Source organism: Micropterus dolomieu, unplaced genomic scaffold, assembly GCF_021292245.1.
Source record: "Micropterus dolomieu isolate WLL.071019.BEF.003 ecotype Adirondacks unplaced genomic scaffold, ASM2129224v1 contig_750, whole genome shotgun sequence".
NCBI lineage: Eukaryota > Metazoa > Chordata > Actinopteri > Centrarchiformes > Centrarchidae > Micropterus > Micropterus dolomieu.
Window position 1 is genome coordinate 31642 of NW_025729740.1, and position 20213 is coordinate 51854.

At 39.4% G+C, this 20213-nt stretch overlaps 2 protein-coding genes across 6 annotated transcripts in view; one reads left to right on the plus strand and one right to left on the minus strand.

Annotated features, from left to right (window-relative positions):
- rap1gds1 (RAP1, GTP-GDP dissociation stimulator 1) overlaps nucleotides 1-51 on the plus strand; it is a 30584-nt gene extending 30533 nt beyond the window's left edge. For both annotated transcript variants that reach the window (XM_046041236.1, XM_046041238.1), the window contains one exon: nucleotides 1-51. This exon is cut by the window's left edge and continues 1908 nt beyond it. The gene's annotated coding sequence lies outside the window, so the exon portion shown is untranslated.
- A 2061-nt stretch (nucleotides 52-2112) lies between these two features.
- Nucleotides 2113-19697, minus strand: LOC123964133 (tetraspanin-5-like). 4 transcript variants are annotated; one of them, XM_046041239.1, is made up of 11 exons: nucleotides 19346-19697; nucleotides 16790-16840; nucleotides 14136-14282; nucleotides 13875-14045; nucleotides 12702-12827; nucleotides 12135-12182; nucleotides 11230-11346; nucleotides 11036-11097; nucleotides 8163-8274; nucleotides 5309-5349; nucleotides 2113-5208 (listed from the first exon to the last, which is right to left on the minus strand). In XM_046041239.1, the coding sequence occupies exons 1-9, from the start codon at nucleotides 19424-19426 to the stop codon at nucleotides 8202-8204; spliced, it is 876 nt and encodes a 291-aa protein (XP_045897195.1). In that variant the 5' UTR covers nucleotides 19427-19697; the 3' UTR covers nucleotides 2113-5208; nucleotides 5309-5349; nucleotides 8163-8201. The 4 variants fall into 4 exon arrangements, with proteins under 4 accessions (XP_045897195.1, XP_045897196.1, XP_045897197.1 ...); XM_046041240.1 differs by having other exon boundaries at nucleotides 2113-5232; XM_046041241.1 differs by lacking the exon at nucleotides 8163-8274 and having other exon boundaries at nucleotides 19346-19696.
- Nucleotides 19698-20213: the final 516 nt, after the last annotated feature.

Here is a 20213-nt window from a genome sequence, read left to right on the forward strand (position 1 = left end):
AAAAACACAACCCCCCCCCCCCCCCCTCCCCTCCATGTTTGCAGCCAAACTTAAAAAACAATCAGTTTGTACAGTGGTGGGAGGAAGCATCTTTAAATACAGTCTGCGGTTGTAACACACACTAGTGCCCCCAAAAATCACAAAACTAATTTTACAGTACGAAATAAAGCTGACACCTCTCCTACGCGTGTGTACAGTTTCTGTGTGTGTGTTGTGAATGCGCTGCTTGGGATCTGCAGCGTGGAGCAGCGTGGATCTTGTGAGGACGGTAACTGACTGCAGACACTGAACTGTCGCTGTATATGTGCTGTTTAAACCCCCAACCGGCACCACCCCCTCCAGAGGACAGGTCTCTCTTTATGTACATGGACAGTTGGTTCTTCTACTCTAAGGAATATCTGCTAACGTGCACATCTCAGCATGTCCGACACTGTACCGACACTCTGTTAACATGCCACAGTGTGTTTGCTGGTCTGGGCCCACGCTTTTTTTTAAAAGGTATGAATGGTTATTTATCAGATTTGTGCTCTTCTAAAGACACATGCCAGTGAAGATGTATCCATAGTAACTGCGTAAAATACTATAAACTTAAATGTTTGTTGTAAATGTCATGAGTTGTACATTTGGAGGATTGTAACTCAGCAGATAATTAAAAGATGATAGCTGGTGACGGCTCATGTCTTTATTTCTACTTTGTGTCAGTGAAGTGTGGTAGAATTCAAACCGAACACAGAATGGCTAGCTTATAACAAAATAAACAAATACCTAGGCTGTCGCTTTTTCAAAATATCGATCAATTCAAGCTTGATCCTAAACTACTTTGTAGAATTGAGCAACACATTCTCAAACCCAACTCGTCATATATGGACACTTGCTCAAGACCCCATGGCATCGCTTTTTAACACCCTGGTTAACTTTTAGTGTCATTTTTGCACATGTAATCAAGTAAACAATTATAAATATGCAATGGCTGGTTAGACTTTCAAAATAACCCATAACCCTCCTTTATGAAGCAAATTCATGAAGTCCAGGAATACGTAACAGGTCTAGACCGTACTCTTTGTTTGCGTCTCTGCTTACTTTACGTTGTACAACGGCGTATTAATGCCATTGTATGATTTTTTTAAAATTACAGAACGTTTGGAGAAAAATCTGTGAAAAGTCATACATTTATAAGACAAAACTCAGCTATTCTTCGATTAAAGTGGTGAATTTATGAGAAGAAACTTGCAAATTTACAAGACAAAAACTCATTTAATAACTTACCAAAGGCTCATCTAAGCTACTTTCACTAACCAGTATTATGAGATACTTTTATTCTGTTCAAAGACCAAAAGCATAAAAAACTGGGGAACAACAGCACAGACTCTGATCTGAAAAGAACTTAGAAAACATTATTTTCCCCTGTAAATTTTAGACTTAATAATCTCAGAGAATATTCAAGTTTTTTTTCTTGTATATTTACCACTTCAATCTGGGGAATTCTGAGTTGTTGTTTTTTGACATTACTGTCCACTCTGGCTCCGTAATTGTTTTACTTTTTTTTTTGTTTTATTTTTTTTTTAAGCTATAATGGTCTTAATAAGCTGCTGTTGACTTTGCAATTACATCATCAACTTAATTTCTTTTTTGGTCAAAACACAATTTGTTTTCTGTGGTGTTGAATTCAAAATGCTTCAGTGTCATCTATTTACTATGTTTCTTCCATTACGCGTTAGTGAAGCGATAGCAGCACGGTATGCAAAAGATGTAGGAGGTGTAAGTGTAAGTGTTTGGATTTTGGATTTTGAATTTAGATGACCAGATCCAGATTGAATATATTTTCCCCCACATTCAAATGGTAGTTTGCATTTCAACTGGTTTAATCATCATGTGTTCATGTCTGTGTCCTCTTTATAAAACATGTCCTGTTGTACACACAAGGCTTTTCAGGGATCCAATTGTCTGGAATAAACAGAATTTAGTCTCATTTGTATCAGCAGCGACAGACGCCAAAGATGTCCAGAGACACTGACAGATGATGTGTGGGCAGTGCAATGCATAAACAAATCAGTGTCAAAATATGGACCAAAAAAACACTTTAAAGACTCAAGAATGCAAGAGAGAAAAGAATCAACATTTTGTCACCTTTATTAATTAATTTGACTTAATATTAAAACCAGTCCAATTTTAACAGGACATGAGACAGGTAAATTAGAGGAGGTAGTACCATTACAATGTTTGTGGGATATACTGTGATCATCTAAACAATCCTTGGAAGCAGTACAGGTAGTGATGAGTGAGAGGCCTGTACAGCAACACCTCAGAGCATTTTACAACCTCCTAAACCTGCTGCATAAACTATCTGTAGTGACAAATCTGCTTCAGTAGGACTGAATGTTTTGCGAGTTCTAAAACCAAATCAAATGTACAGTAAATATTGTTAATCCCTTTTTACGTAGCACACAAGTCACACTTTCAGAATGCATCCCACAATATCAAGCTGGACAGGCCGAGGAGACATACTTAAAAATACTGCAAATACTTTGCTACAAATAAAACAAGTGATGCATGCTTGGAGCAATGAATCACTTTAAAACAGCAAAAGAAACACCGATTAAAATCAACATCTGAACACTTAGCATTTTCAAATTCCAGATTTAATCTCTTAAATCTCAAATATTTTCTTCATTCAATACTGTGCATACTGATCAGATCAGCGTCAAAAATGTGGAAAAAGTGAAAATATGAGGTGTTAGTATGAGAAAACCATGTACGGTGTCCAAAAATGCCCATCTCGCGAAATGGTCTGTTAAAATTTTCAGATCCACACCAAAGACAAATGACTCGTTGCTCTAACCACCACACTTTGTGAAACCCGAGGAGTAACATAACCTCGTGGTGACGGTTATAAGCAACATGTGAAATGAAATGACAGTTGGGGTATTAGCTACATACATTTTGTGGTCATACGTCATGCATATGAGGACACGAACACGCTTTTCCCCACACTTATCCAGACCTTTTCAAGTCTCCAAAATGAAAAAAAAAGGTGCAATTTACTCTCAGAACTTTCTAAGAATGACAATGACTTCTTCCTATGGGATGTAGTGTAATAAGCCAAAGTTTCCAATACCTGTGCTAGCGCTGATATTATACTTGGGTACAATTGTCAAAACCTTGCTTTTTCAGTTTCTTACTTTGAGAAATATAAACTCTTTTAAAAAAAAAAATCTAATAGAAAGGAGTTCAGCTTTAAATCCCCTCTTCATACTCATCATTCTTCCTGACCAAAGTGGTTGAGAAGAAATCACTTAGTAGCATGACTCCAATGTAAGAAATGTATGAAAAACTACGGTCCTCGTTTTGTGCAAGAATGCAGTCAAAGTATAGCTGAAGCTAACATGAAGCTTTAGCAGTATGTTAGCCAAACAGCATGTGTATCTTCCAAAGTTGGGATGTTTTTAGTTACTGGGACAAAACACCAGCAGTAAACAAGGTAGATTTAATCATCACATTACAACAAGTTTGTAAAATGAAACGCAGTTAGTAGTTCCCTTCTGCTACAAAGCAGGGTGGTAAACAGAAATAAAGCAGTGCTGAGGATGAATTTGAATTTAGTCCCACAGCTTGGGGCAAAAAAAAAGCTGCTCTGCAGTCTGCTGTTACAACAGCAGATACTTCTGTATTTCTTGCCAGAAGGCAGCAGGGGGAACAGGCTGTGTCTTTTAATATCCTCTGGGCTCTGCAGGCACCTCACCTCACCGATATCACTGATGCTCGGGAGATGGGTACCAATGATCTTCTGAGCAGTTTTAATCACCCGCTGCAGAGCCCTCCGGTCCTGGGCCGTGCACATCCCATGCAAGTTAGTGATGTTTCCAGTCAGGATGCTTTCTATTGCTCCTCTGTAAAAGCTCAAGAACTTGGCGTGGGCATTATGTTAAACCTAAATATGACTGCCCAGACAAAGTAGTCACTAGTTGATTTGGCTAACTTTAAACTTTAAAGCCTCACATTTGCTTCAGCTTTGAGCTCTGGAAAGCATTTTCACATGGATATCATGTAGTCACACTACAACGTGATAGTTTCACAGCCAGTATTGAGAGGAGGAATGATTAAAGCAACTGTAAACTGCTTCCGCACACAGACGGCATCATAATATTAATTTTATTGTACTGAAATAGACTTGACGAAATTTGAACCTATCCATAGAGCTAAACACAAGTAGCCGTTCAAGAACTTCTCCCAAGTAACATCACCAAACATGAACTGAAAAATAACTCAGTTGATATCCGATTTAAGTATCTGGACACACATGCATTGCCATAGTTCACTGGGCTCTGTGCAACACACACATAGCAGTCAATACCAAAAATGTATTGACGTTTGATACCCAGACCTAAATATGATGCCGTTACACATTCAACCATGGTTCTGAGAATTTGTAGCACACAATGGAGCTACCTAGTGTTAGTGGGAAACACAATACTCCATCACTAAATTAACTATGATACCTTAGTCCATTAGTTAAGTAGAAACACATTATGCTAAACAGTGGAAGTCATTTGTGGTCATCTCCTCTTTAATGCTGGATGAGTTCGAATCGGATTTCCTCAGTTGGTTACTTTCACAATTTAGCTGTCCCTTGCAAGTTCTCCAACATTGCCTACCCCAGCTTTAAATGGGTATTTATATAGCTGAAGAAGTCATGGTGGAAAACACAAAAATCCTAAAAGGGTTATTCTGAGAAAAAAAAGGATATCCTGCTTTTACTTCAAAACCAGCGCCCATTTCCTGACTTTCAGGGACTTTCGTGACATGGCCCACCACAGCCTCAGTCCTGGGCAAGTGGTGGAAAGATACATAAAGCAAGCACTGAACTTTATAACAGATCTGCAGTTTCTTGTACACAAGTATTTCACAGTCCTACATGATGGTTGTAGCAATGGAGCGTTATTTCCACAGTGAAAAATACCAATCTAATATCAAAAAGATGTATCAAAACTCCTACTCTACACGTAGCTATTAAAAACTGGAGCAATGTGACAATCTGCATGTAGTGCATGTTTAACCATCCTCGCCGACGTTTTACAGTAGTCACACAGTGTTATATACAGAGGATTTCACATATTAGTGCCTTGAAAAAAGGTGCTGGGTCCGAGAACAAAATGGTGCAGGTGATCGGTGAAGTCCTCTGTTCAAGGAGGCGTGTTCAAAGACCTGGAGCTGACAAAATAAAATGAACAAAATCTAATGAACATTATTTTCCATTTTCATGTGATCCTGTTAAACACTGAATTTCACCTATAGAAAATTAAAATGTTACCTGTTAGAAGTGAAATGCTGCTTCAGCATTAGGTAAAGAAACTGGAAGAGAGAAAACAGAACACTAAATCATCCGCTTATTAACAAGGCTCCAACACCCCTGTGTGCTTCAACTGTTTAACACGAAAAGTTCAGAACACGACAGAAAGCAGAACATTGTTAAGGAGTTGTTAAGGGTTAGATTGGGAATGCTGGGAAAACAGTTTCTTGCAAAGGATCAGCGGTCTCAACTAAAGGCTGGAGAGAGAAGAACGTCTTCAGTTGGACAAAGTCACAGCGAACAGACAGCAGAAGAAACAAAGGAGTGTTGTCTATGTCACAGGACTCAATCTCTACAGCTCGTAGGGAGATGGAGGAATCGACACACAATCACACTGAAAACTATGTTTTGATTTGTCACTGACTTCTATGATTTCAAGACTCAAGTTAGGGCTGGGCCATATGGCCAAAAATGTTATCATGATAAAAAATTTGGATATCTAATTATCACGATAAATGTCAAATGATTATTTCTATCAAGTTAAAAGGCTGATTTTTGCTGTTTGAAGAAATCAGATGGTTAGTTGTGGTTTTAAACTGTTCTTTATGGTCAGAACATGACAAACACTTGGCAAATAGTGGATCACTTAAAAAAATCTGCGGAAGAACATTCAAAACAGTTAAAATATATATATTTTTAATTATATGCTTGAGTAAAATTAAGTAAAATCTTTTCTGTCCCTTTTTCTCAACAAAATAAATATCTTAATGGAAAAAATAAGTGCTATTTTGTTCATGATTCAAATGAATTCAACATTTATTGACGATATACTGAACTTTTGTTATATTGTTATTGAGTATATTGCGATAATTATCATTATTTATTGCCCAGCCCTAACTCAAGTGCATTTTTACTAGCATTTCAATAAGTTCACTCCAACACAGTCCAAATTTCCCAAAGGTCCAAATTCAGATTTTGACTTAAAGATATGGAAATTCAACAAATTAAACACAATCGCAAATTCACTTGAACCACAACCACAAGGTCTTGATAGTTCTTTCTGTAAAACCAACCCTCATTAATCTGAGAACAGTTGGAAATCTATTGAAATGAGAATGCAATATTTTCCTGCTGTGTCTGATCTTAAGCTTTTAAAAGGATAATGGCCTATTCACATTATAGCGGGAAAACAGGGTCTTGCGCTGGGCGTACAGTCTCTACTGATCTGCAAATCCCAGTGATGCTGTACTACGTGGTGCCACCACAGCCACAGTGCTAATGTTGGATAACAGCATTTCACAGACTCAAACCAATGCTAGCTGCATGTGGATATTTTCACTTTCAGCTCACCGCGGACATCCACGCAGAGCTATCATAACAACCCAATACAGTAATGGAGGAGAGAGCGCAAGAGCTATTGTTCCACGCTAATGTGAATATGGGCCTTAATCCTACAGAATTATATTAGTGTGATTGAACTGGCATTGGTTCAATCACACTAATTATAAAAATTAAATCCTTTATAAATGAGCATACAAAAAGGAGTACAGAAAAACAACCTGTCGCGATGCTAGTTTTCAGGCACATACAGCTTAATTTACACTTGCTACTTCGTCAGATGTTCCAGATGTCAGAATGCAGGATATTTTGGCTGTGGTGGAAAGGTACCTTTTAACATGGAGTTTCATGTCAGAAAACATTTTCTGCGATTATGGTGTCAGCAGCAGTATACGCTGTCAGTGCTACACGGCACTGCTTCAAATGTTAAAAATACATTTTAAACATTAAATGAACTTAAAGTGAAACACACATGGCAGCATCAGGATACAAAATCCTGTCCTATTTCCTAGCATCGTCAAACGTCAGCCGTCCAGAAAAGTATTATTTTTATCACATTTGCTCTCTGAATCAACAACCTGACTTGCTCTGTCTGTATAGCGCCTCTGGTGTGCGCATAACTTGATGCAGCCAGTGTGTGTTGTACATTAGTTCATTGCAACAGCAATATATGAATTTGTATATCATTTTGATATAAACAAATAGTTGCTAAGCTATGGCTAGCTAGTCAGCTAGCTAACACTGCTAAATACTGAAAATATATAAACGGGAAATGCTGCATGGAGAGCAAAGAGAGCAAGGTTTCATTTGTGTTTTGTTTTTTTTTACCTCTAGTGTGGAGTCTGGGGCGTGTCACTGGAGTAATTATAGACTGTTTTTAGTGTTTAGTTATAACAGTTATAACAGTAGCAATATATAAAGCCATTATATGTTGGCGGGGGTCGTGTGTAGAATCAGAGTTCCTGTTACATTTACTATAGGATGCAACTCACTTAATGCTTACACATCTTTGAATTTAAAATTAAAAAAGTTATATTTAAAAGTAATTTTTTTCATTTTGACATTTGACAACTATTTGACAACTAAATCATTTAAAGACAAAAAAAGAAATGCAATTATTAATTTGCAAATCATTGCCGTCATGACATGTTCCCTGTTGAAACAGGTCCGTAAGGGGTCAATCTAATTGGTGTAAACCAATAGGCTATTAGTTACAGAGAGAAAGGTGGTTAGAACTGATAGCATGACTAGAAAGTGTGGTTGTTACATTTCTTGGTTACATTGTACACACACAATGTTGTTGAGGCAAAGTCGGGATTTGAAGTGCCCATCTAATTGGATCTTTAATTTATTCACTGATTAAATTAAACAAAATTACTCCAGTGGCACGCTTTAACCTCCTTAGCACAGTGTAAGGGTAGAATGAATATGCAACAGCTCCAAGTTTACAGATTTGGACCTTAAATGGAACACAACACCAAACAGAGATCACCCACCAAAAGACAAAACAATGACCAAATGGATCCATCACACCCACCGGCTACAAACACACATACAGCGTGTGTGTGTGTGTGTCTCATGAGTAGTAAGCCGATGCTTTCTTGCTGGAGTGTGGTGGGAGTCGACGCATGGAGAGAGGGGGGGGCACCCTGATGAAGCATGGAGGAGGAAGAATGAGGTGGGAGGTGAGTTTTGGCACTGTGATGGTAAAGCTCAGTAACCCTCCTGCCTTTACTCCCCTCAGCCTGCTAGGGGATGACTGCTGACTGCTAACATCTTATTGTAACAAAGAAAAACAGGCTGGATAAGAAGCTGCTAACACTATGCTCTCTTTCTAGCTGTAGTTATTTATCTTTGTCTAGCATTTGTTATTTTCAAGGATGACCTGTGTCTAGAGTCCCTAGTCAAAATTGCATATTTGTCATTTATTCATTTTATTCTAATTTTCAGTGTTTAATGCTATTTACATTCTTACATTCCTTGCTCCTTGTTGAGACCCTGAAGTCTCAAAAGACTATATCTTTTTAATCAATTTAGACCAGGATGTACTGCAAACTGGATAATAGTAGTGCCACAAGATACAGATGTTATGCTAATAAGATAATAACTTGGGCACACGGGTTTATTATCTCACTACTTTGGGGGCTTTGTACTTTCCAGACCTAACTTCAAACCTTGAATCAAGCATTCGTTTTAGAGCCAAAACATACTTCAGACCATTCTTTTTTGGTAATTATTAAAACTATTGTAAATGTCTTTTTCTTTCTTTAAAATATTCTAATGACCTTCTACCTGCATCTAAAGGTTAAGAAATGATTTCCTCTCAGGGGAGGTGAGAAATGCCGGCTTCAGACTACACAATATCAGCCATATAATAGCCCAACCCGACAGACGTAGGCTGAAGGAAAGGATAAAAGGCTTTGGGCATGACAATTGATGGTTTTATCCTGTGTTTTATTGTCAACGTCCCGACAGATGTCTATATATGATGTCTTTCTTTATTTAAAGATGCCGTAGAATACTAATGTTCAGCTTCATACTTGTATTTAAGGATTTAGACAATGTTTACATGCTTTAATGTTTAAAAAACACACTGTCCATTGCTTCAGCACCTCTGTTTACCTTCTGTCAGTTTTAGCTCCTGTCTCTTTAAGGCCCCCCTCCCTGAAAGCCCACTTGCTTCTGATTGGCCAACTTCCCCAAGCACAGAAAAGGGGCAGGGCCTAGCCACACATTGCTGAATCCGGCTGAATCAAGGCCTGCTATGCCAGACCGACCTCACTGGTTACTGTAAAAAATACTGTAAAAACACATCTTAATAACTTTACTCTCTGGTTTTACTGAAACTGGATCAGATTTGATGGCGAAAATATTGTGTGGTTTTCCTTCTGATGTCCTCCGGCTGCTCTGTTAACTACTGCTATCAGCAGCTGCTGCTAGCTACTCAGTTAGCTGTGCAGCTAGCCGTCCTATTGCTGATATCCTGGACTGGAAGCTAGGTGCTCCGGGGGTGTGTTGGTGTTTACACAGAAGCTTTGGATCGCTGGTTCAGAGCTAGCTGATCATAGAAGCTACCATTGTGGTAACTTCATAAATCACAGAGCTGAAGCAGAGCAGCCAGAGGACATCAGAGGGAAAACACTACTTCCCTTTATAACAGTAAAGGCACTTTCTGTGAGACACTGAACAACCTCCAGCTCTGGCTCTATTGGTGCGTTCTATTTGACAGGGGAAGTCTGAATTTCTGAGTTCCAAGTCGAAATTTCAACTGCAATGCCCCCTTAAGTAAGATTTCGGACTCGGAAAATCAAGAGAACCTCACAAACCCCGACCTTAAAATCCAAGATGGCTGCTCCTGGAATCAACAGTAGTGAAAGCTGCAGTTATACACTGTTTATTGCACGTGTCTAAATTAAATCATTACTGTGTAATGCGTTGTTTTCAGCTGATATTGCTAACAAAGGCCAGAGGCATCAATCTTGGTTTTCTGAATCTCAATCGGTTGTTTTACTGGAACGCCGTCAACTCCGGTGTGACGTCATTCCCAGCTCCGACTTCCGAAGTAAATGGAACGCACAATATGAGCTTCTCTAGAATGTGGGCTGGTTTCTGTAAATTTTGCGGGCGTAATTACTAAAGATCTCAGATGTTACATAACATCTCGCCCTTGTTGGTATTCACCCACATTCGAATCTTGTGCATGCACGAGATTTACATATGTAGGAGGAAACAATGGTGATTGAGGCTCATGGTATGTCAGCTCCATGGACAGAACCCTTTTATTCAACTATGCCAAGGTAAATACAGGTTTCCATTCTACAGCACCTTTAAAGCTTTTTCCAACACAAACCCCTATACAGACCGCTCATACACACCGCTCCGGATGCCATGGTTTGTTTATGTTCTTGTTTCTGGAAGATAGCCCCTAGCACCTCCTTCCCGAGGACATCACGCAGGTCGCAAAGATGGCTAGCTTTGATTGGTTGGGGTACCAACATGTAGTCTGTCATGTCGCTCGGCAAGAATATAATACTACTATAATCGTCTAATCTGAAAAATATGGTGTAGTCTGAACCCGGCATAACAAGCAATGCCAAAGTACTTTACATTATTCACAGCAAAATTAGTCTATCTTTAAAATACCATGCCGTCCTGTAATCCAGACATACTTTTTGTTGGATTGGATTTATTTTTTTTATCTCCATAATGTATCCACAACACGGGCCTGTGAGACACTTGCATGTATACTATGACAAAGAGCCGAAGTGTCTCATGTTGTGAAATAAACACAGTAAAAACAGATGGGTGCCAATCAAGGGAAGTGTGTTTCAAAGGGAGGAAAACAGCGTTGTCTGAATGTGGACACATGAGACACTGAACTCATGTAGTAAAAGTAAATCATTTTCTCACCAGCTCGCCTGCACAGCTTCGATGTCGCTCACTAAGTTTTGGGCCAAACAAATCCCAAAAATCTGTGGATGAAAGACGAAAAAAAAACACAAAATGGCAACATTAGACATTTTCAAAAAAGGATAGATGGAATGATTCTTTGTTTCAGGCTGCTCTGGAACATTATGAAGCTTAAACGTGTGAATGGAACTGGCCTGCAGTAGTGCAACTCCGATAAAGATCCCAGCCACCAAGGTAAGGTTGTCCTGTAGCCACTTCTCAAACTGCGGCACGCAGCCTTTCACATTGATGTAGTCCTTCTGCTCAGAGTCCTGTGATGAACATAACCCTCTGTGGTCATTTTTACATCCTGACTGAATGTACTCACAGCTCAGATTAAAAATACAGTCTTACCTCGAGTTAAATGAAAACATTTGCGTTTCATTTCTGTGTCCAGTACAGAGATAGATCCCTGGTGTGTTTAGCCTAGTTTAGCACACAGACTAGAGCCTACCTTGGTTAAAGTGTTAGGAACTGCCTTCAAATAACTTCAAAGCAGAAAATACTCTCTGTTCTGGACACAGAGGTGAAATTTTGTTTTTGATTTCATCTCACAGTGTCAGACTGTCAACATGTTCACTCTTTGGAAACTTAGTCTAGAATGTGAATGGCATCAGGCCAGCTTCACGTCTTCCTACAGACAACCAATGTAGTATTAATCAATTCTAATCTAACATTGAGTATATGATAAAATGCATAATGTGTGTAACACAGACATTTTCCATCCTTTAACTTCTGGGTGACAAATTGGTAATTGTCTTAAACTGTTGGCCTCCAGTGGTAACATTAGACTTTAGCAAAACTGTAATACATACATGAAATTTAGCTGCTGTAATCCAACTTTTACCTGCCTTAAATAAACCGTTAGTAAAATCACAGTAAGACTAAACTAAAGACTAAACTAAAAGAATTTGGTAGAGGAGAAATATTACATGATTTAAAGAAAACGATGGATCCACCCAAGTCAAAAATAGAAACTAGGAGGGCAGTCGTCGGAGCATCAAAATGGAAGCAACTGAAGAGGGAGAGCGACTGAGTCAAGTAGACGTGTCTTACTTACAGGTTTCGCTCGAATGTCGTATCCACACTGAGTATTTATTACATCCTCCTGGAGACAAAAAGGAACAAACTTTATAGTATCGTGTGTCTTTGCGTACAGCTGCTGGTGGCGCTAAAGGAAAAGTATTGAAGTATGGGACACACTGACCAACTGGTATTACCATTCAGGGTCCTGCTCATGGGACAATAATAAACAACAATAAAAAGCTGACTGATGACACAGTTTGAAGTGCTAGGCTACCAACACAAACATTACAGGGTACCTTTAGAGGTTTAATACACTTTTAGCAGCTTTTCTAAGGCAATTTTATTGAACTCTAAGAGAGTTGGTCAGTTTCCATACTGGGTTTAATTGTGTTTTGTTTAAATACCTCTCAGGACACAAGCTTTAAATTCACACACAGATATCTGACACATTTAAAAAGATGTGAACGGGATCAAAAGTCAGAATCAGCCAGGCATTGTGTGCGACCTAAGGTTTTTACAGTGTGTCTGATTTTGCCCTGATGCACACATGCATGTGGAACTCCTTAAAAGTGTACAAGCATGCAGAGTGAGGGACTTGTACCGCTGGGTCCTTGGTGCAGCAGGAGAAGGGAACTCCACACTTTTCCCGACTGGGATTCCCATCGGTACAGTTAAAATAGATGTTCAGGTTCCAGTCGTCTGCTCCGAACGCACCGCAGCACTCCCACTAAAGTCAGGCGGAGAGGGAAAAAAAATGTTTGGGCTGCTGTGGTTAGAATTCCAGATTAACTATTTGAGAACAAAATTATAAAAGTTTCAGACATTAACAGAGTTAAATGCACCACAAGTGGACCTGATTGGCTCCCTTCATTAAGGAATTACTACTACGTCGTCCTAAGTCCAATCAGACCAGCTTGTGCTATTGAAGTGCAAAGCCTCCACACAGCAGGATTAGCTCATTTAAATGAGAGGAGCTGCTGTTGTTTGCCTAACAGAGTCGATCTCTCATCTCTGCCTGGGAGAACCAGTCATGACGCTCTGACTGCTAGAAAAACCATGGGCCTAGCTAGAAACTATATACTATATTCAAAATCACATTGACAAAAGCACAGCAAAATACACTTCATTAGACAAAGAGTCCCGTATATATTATGTTTGGATTCTAATTATTGATGCATTAATTAAGCATCTTTTTAATGCTGCAGCTGGTAAAGTTGGAGCTAATTTCAACTACTTTACATACTGCTGAGGAGCATATTGTATTAATAACCTGAATCTGCAGTGTAACTACAGCTGTCTCATAAATGGTAGAGTCAAAAGTACAACATTCGCTCTGAAAATGAACTGGAACTGCTTAACTAAACTAAACACTGTTTATTAGGGAGTACAAGTAATTACTGGGATCTGGGAACATCTGGCGGCATTGTTACAACAACGGGATAGGAAATGCGATCATTCAGGTATTTATGTTTTAATTACCATTTTCATCAAAACAAGATCGAGATAAACCGATTATTGTGCTGTTTCCTCTTGTGTTATAAATGACCTGTCTTAGGCTGGTACATGCAGAGAATGAATCCAATGAGGATTAATAAATGATAACTTTCTTCTCACATTTGAAATATCACATAAAACTGACATTTTAATACACATCATTAAATACGTCCTTATATTTTTGTTATTATTACTATTATAAAGTCAATGAGTAATTATGTTAAATAATATTTACCAAGATCATTGTGATTATGATTTTTGCCATATTTGATCAACTTACATATTCCTGAGTGAAATCGATAAGGTTCTGTAGATCGATGTCGTCCCGGTATGCTCGGATGTTATTGTTGATGAACAGGTTGAGCTGGTCTTTAATCCAGTCCTTAAAGACAAACGCCAGAACTCCCGTTGTCAACTCCAAGAAAAAGATAATCCCCAGAAACACCGAGAACTGCAGCAGGAAGAGAGAAGACCGCACTGTGAGTTTTCTCATCATTCGTCACTGCAGCGTGAAGACTGGACGTTTCAGCATGGAACATACAAACTTGAGCAGAAACATGTTTTCCCGGAGAGCTCCGATGCATCCTGCAAAGCCCAGAATGAACATGACCCCCCCGACCACCATGAAGAGCCAGACTGGGTCCAGGCCCCCCAGGTCTGTGATGGACGAGATGTTGGACAGAACCCCCTGGAGGGGAGAGACGGAGCACAACAACACAGTGAGTCTCCCAGGCAGCTGCGTCTCTTTCAGGGCACAACACATTTGCCAAAAAGGTCACAGTGACTTCAAATAGATGGGATGTGAATCAACTCAGAGGGGAAATAAGGCAGCTGCAACACGAAGAGTATAAAAACCCCACATTGTCTTTGATGTGGTGCACTTCAGTGAGATGTTTGTCTCTTATTTCTAACATCCTGGGTTTCACGGCGTATTCCACTAACAACCATTTGGTAAATTCAGCAAATTCAGTTTGAACCTAGTTTTAAACTTAATAGGGTTGTTTTAAACCTTTGTTTAATCACCTTTACGTGGAGAAAATTCTGCAAACCCTTTATAATTGGAATTTAAGCCTGCATTAAATAGATGCAGGGGCGGGGAATAAAAATGTCGCCGCCAAGTCGGACACATTCTACCTGCGTGAGCTTACTGTGAGCTGAGATCAATAACTGGTCTCACGAACTTTGCAAAGAAAAATGCTGCGAGACCAGGCAATAGTGCGGTTCCAACTTTGTGCACCTGGAGAAAAGCAACTGCGGCCGCCAGACTCAGCGCCTGCAGCCGCCTTGCTCCCGCAAGGTTTTAATGTCATGTGACACGATGATGTTTTGCAGCGCTGGCTTAAGTCGGACACGATTTCTAACCAGCATGCATCACGTTAAGTCAGCACTGCATCGCCTTTGTACTTTAACCTCATTGGTTTAAGGTTTTACTGACACGAATGACGTATGTGACGTTATATTTATTATAAGAACTTCAGATCCTTTATCTGTTCTTTGATCTCCTCCTTCTGGTGGCTCACTTCTTACACTATAGTTTTCAATTCCAACAAGAAAGCATACAAAACACTTTAGTGAGTGTTATTGTAAAAGAAGTTCAGTATTTCACCCAATATGGTAGCCCCTTTTTTCCCCCAGTAGCCTAGGATTATTCTCAAGTCAATTAAAAAAGAAATAAAAAATATTTTCTGCAGGTATTCCCTGTGTGACTTTCCCCTGTCCACCTTAACCCATCGCCCTGGATGTTTCCATAAGACATTACTTAGAAGTAATTTTATGTGTGTAAACAAACTGAACTTGTGTCTTGCCTGGAAATGTTTTAGAGCAACATATTTTGGGGTCAGTTAACGGTGTGCATTAGTTTTGCAATTCGGTCTGACATATTGAGGGTAACACTCATATTTTGTACATAGAAAGGACCTTTGTATACTGTTCATTGTATTCCCCATCAAAAAAGACAGATTGCAAAAAAGACAAATGCAGCGAGATCAGCTGTTTCTCTAAGCTCTCAAACTCTACGGTACGTATTTATTATTTATTGATGGGTTATTTTAGTAGGAGCTTTTACAGCTTGCACAGGTAAACTGTAAACGGCCATCTAATGTGTGTTTCATAGCGTTTTTAGCAGTTGCTAATTTACAACACCCGTCCCTAGAAGGGCTTTTAAAGAAACAAAACATTAAAACAGTGAGGGAAAAAATTAAATGAAAAAAGTACAGAGTAAAGTAGAATGTGTCTGACTTGATGGCAGCCTTTTTACACCCCACCCCTGCAGTCGCCTGCAGCTCACGCTTGACTATCCAGTAAGCCAGACGCAGTCATCTCGAACGCACCTAGTGTTTTTAGCTGATTAGCTAACCGTTAGTGTCTGATGTTCGCGTGTTGCAGACACTAACAGAGTTGGTTTGCTGAAAACAGATGTCTGCTGAGTCCAGAAAGCTGCGCAGAGCTGGTGATTGTTCCATGTGTGGTCGTCACTACAAGCAACACCTTTCACACCACACACGTCATTCCATCCATTGTTTATATAAAACTATTGATTAGTGCAGCTTAGGGCTGGCTAATATGGCCAACAATCTTATCACGATAAACCATTTCATATGATTTGATATCGATAATTATCACGATAAATGTTCAAGTTTAAAGGCTGATTTTTGCTCCTGAGTGAAAGTTGAAGTAACCAGATGGTTAATTGCGGTTTTAAACTTTTCTTTATGGTCAAAAACAAACACTTGATGCCAAACAGTGGAACACTTCACAAATCTGAGGTAGAACATTTCAAACAATTAAGTAAAATCCTTAAGTAAAATCTTTTTTCATTCCCTTTTCCTCAATAAAATCCATATCTAAATAGAAAAATCAAGTGCTAATTCTGTTTGTGATTAAATCAAAAATGTATTGATAATTGGTTATTTTGTTATGGAGGAAAACTATATTGCCATAATTATCATTATTGTTTTATTGCCTGTCTTAGTGCAGTTTTAATTTGGAATAAGCAGTGGCATAAAAAAACATATTTAATAAAATATTCTAATTGGTAAACAGGTTTAAACCACTAAAAGGTTAAACACAATAATGTCAGATATTATTTGGACATATAGGAATAAAAACAAAAAAAAAGGATTCAGCCTTTTTTTGACAATACTGTATTTCTATTTTCCAACATCACTATTCATAACTCAGAGTGTCTCCACTTACCTTCTCACTCCATGCCCACAGTCCAATTCCAACCAAGGCCATGCCCAGCAGCTGCAAAACAGCAGTCATGTCAAGTTAGTGGAAAGATGCTTTGATGTTAAATGACACAGTGCCAGACTGTCACTTCCTTATTAAATGAAAATACAAATATATTTCCTCTGAGGCTGCTATGACCCTGTGATGTGGGATCAGTATTTAGCTGGCTTCCCCTCGGACCTCAGCCTTCTTTGTCTTATATGTCAACCTCAGTAAGATAAACTAAGCTGTATTGTATATTTTATAAGTATGTTTATCTTTACAATAAAGTGACAGATGCAAATTTTGAACTAGGGATTCTTTTTCCACATTCCATCATTCCATTACACCATAATATCACAGCACTTGGAGTTTACCACCAGGAGCTTGGCTTTCTGTTTGTTTCATCTCCAGGTAGCCTATGATTTAACACTTCTCTGTACATTTTTATTTGCTATTCACGTCACTTGTCACTGATCGATCTCTGCGTTCCATCACATCAATTAAACACTTTCCAATTCATTAATCCATTTCAACAACACACTACCACATCACCGTACCACATGAAGCTCGTCGCTTCAAACTTTCAATTCATTTCAACTTTAGTCGTTGTGCTGGTGTTTGCCTGCTGCTGCAGTCCTCTCTGCCTGCTTAAACATCCTACTGTTGCAGTAGCCTACATTTACTGTAAACTGTGCCCATAAATAATTGCACATGCATTTGAATATGTAGTATTTTCATTATATACTGATTCAATTTGTAATATTTTCTTATTGAATAGTTAGAATTTTATTCACCACCACAAGATTACCCACTCTTTCTGATGACAAAAAATTGTACAACACAGAATTCAGAACAATTTAAACAGAACACACAGAACCTGGCAAAAAATTAAACAGAATTTGGCAGAAATTTTAATGTATTTCATATGATTATAGCATAACTGTAGCAAGCTCCATTGGGAGCTAGTAACTTTAGCCAAAAAAAATGGAACGGAGAATGTGACGAACCTAAACAGGCAGTACCTTGCCAAGGACACTTCGACATGCCGGGGATTGAGCTGCCGATCTTCCGATTAGCGGGCAACCAGCTCTACCTCCTATACAACTTTTTAACACCGGCTGCAGATTTCTGCTGCTGTGTGTTCCCATCTTGCTGCTCTGCACCATCCAGACAGGGCTGGGAGTGTATTTTCCCTCTGATCTATGTTCACCTTCACTCAGCCCTGTTCCACTTTCTGCCCACACCTGAACCAAGAGAGCAGGTGCGCTTGGAGACGCCCACACTGTCTATGCAACCAAGACCCACCGCTTTGCATTTGTTGTTGTGCTTGTTCAATTAAAACAGGGCCCAGAACACCTAAAACATGACGGTTCCAACTTTTCAAAAGTGAAAATATGCTGCTTTTTTTGGTCTGCGTTGCAGTAAATTATTTCATTTTAATGATTTGGACTGTTGGTCGTTCAAAACAAGACATGTGGAGACATTAACTTGGACATTGGGATGGACATTTTTCTGAAGCTTTACAGACCATGTGATTAATTGATCGAGAAAATAAGATCAATCAATAATACAAGTCATCATTAGTTACAGCCATAACCTACTTTTTCAAAGAATCTGGAAGACAATTTAATAAAATGTATTTGTCTAATTTATGAAGATTTGGACTTTACAACTGACCCTTAGCCCCCCCCCCCCCCCCCCCCCCCCCCCCCCCCCCCCCCCTGTCATTTATGCAAAATGTGTTAAAATGGGCACAAATGTTTCCATCTGAGCTGATAATCCACCTGTCAATTAATCGTTTATGTAGATTCAAGCATAAAGGCCACAACAACTGCTGGTTCCAGCTTCTCCTCTGTGCAGATTGACTGCTGCTCTTTGTTTTCTGTGCTGGTAAATTGAATATCTCTGGCTTTAGAACCGTTGTTCAGGTAAAACACACAGGTTGACATTGGCAGTGTGGGCTTTTTTTTTTTTTTTTTTTTACTATTTTCTGATATTTTAAGTATTCTTCAAATGGATAGATAACGAAAACAACTGGGGGTTGCAGCCCCCATTTCCATGCAGATGAAATTTATTTGAACATGTAGTCCCTGCAGGCTTCCTCACAGATCATTCAGCAACTAGCGTCCACCGTATGACATCACCTTTTTAAAACATGACGTCATGTCTAAATAACACCGTGAAGTGCAAGAGCGTGTTATGGGTGCCCTTCGCTGTGAATATGTGATATGAACGTGTCAGCTGATGATAAGCCTGCAGTCTGAGCTGTCATTAGTTCACCACAGAAAGCCGATTAGCTGCGAGTTGTCCGCACACCGAGTTGCTTCACATTACATTTCTGCACGGACAGAGTCACAAAAACGCACACATGCACTGATTTGAGTCTGAAAATGAACGTGAAAGATAAGGGCACCATGACATGATGCGATGATGAGTGGGGCCTTCCTCCCTATTGGCCAGCGGACATGATGATGGCCGAGCTGTGCTGGCGAGAGGCGCAGCTGCGTAACGTTGGAATAAACAATAAAACCGCCTTACCCAGAACAGGATGTTGAATCCAAAAATGAAGTATTTGATGCAGCAGCTGACCTCCTGGCCTTTGTACTGATTCCCCGACATGTTTGAGCATCATCAGCGCGTTGCCCGTGAGAGGAAAAAACACGGCCTGCTTCACAGGCTTTGTGTGCGGGATGGAACAGGTTCAGCGCCCCGGGGATGCATTTCACTTTGTCCGCTTCAAATGTTCACGCGGCCGCTTCAGAAACGCACCAGGAGCATGCTGGGAGAAGCTCAGGACGCGGGCACACACAGAGAACGGCAAAAAGAAACGGAGGATACCGCAGAGAAACAGCAGCAGAACGGTCCTTTCCGTCTGGGCAAATAGCGCCTACAGGAGGCGGTACCGCTGCTGCGGGAGGTCGTCAATGATTGGCTGAAAAACTACTTGAAAGACTGAGAATGTAACCAATCATGTCAGTGGAAGGATGGCGGCACTTCCTGTGTCTGTCTTTGAAGAAGGCCTACTTATGATAACACAGATACTGATTCTTAACAACAACAACAAAAACAACAATAAAAATAATAATAAAAATAAAAAGCTTGTTTTAGACACATTTTTAAAAAAAACATTTTGACAACCCACCAACCAAACTTAAATGTCATGTAATTTACTGGTCAATTATATTATATTCATCTCCATTAATTATGGCGTGGAGTCATTTCGTTTTGTTCCCTATAAAGTGACCTTGGTGACCTCAAAGATAGCCACATCATCATCATCGTCATCATCATCATCATTATCATCATTATCAAGGCAGGATTTTAGAAATACTGAAGTGCATATTCCCTGAGCAGAATTTTTTAAACAAGCCACCAAACTCTGTATTTTAAACTGACTGACTGGTTT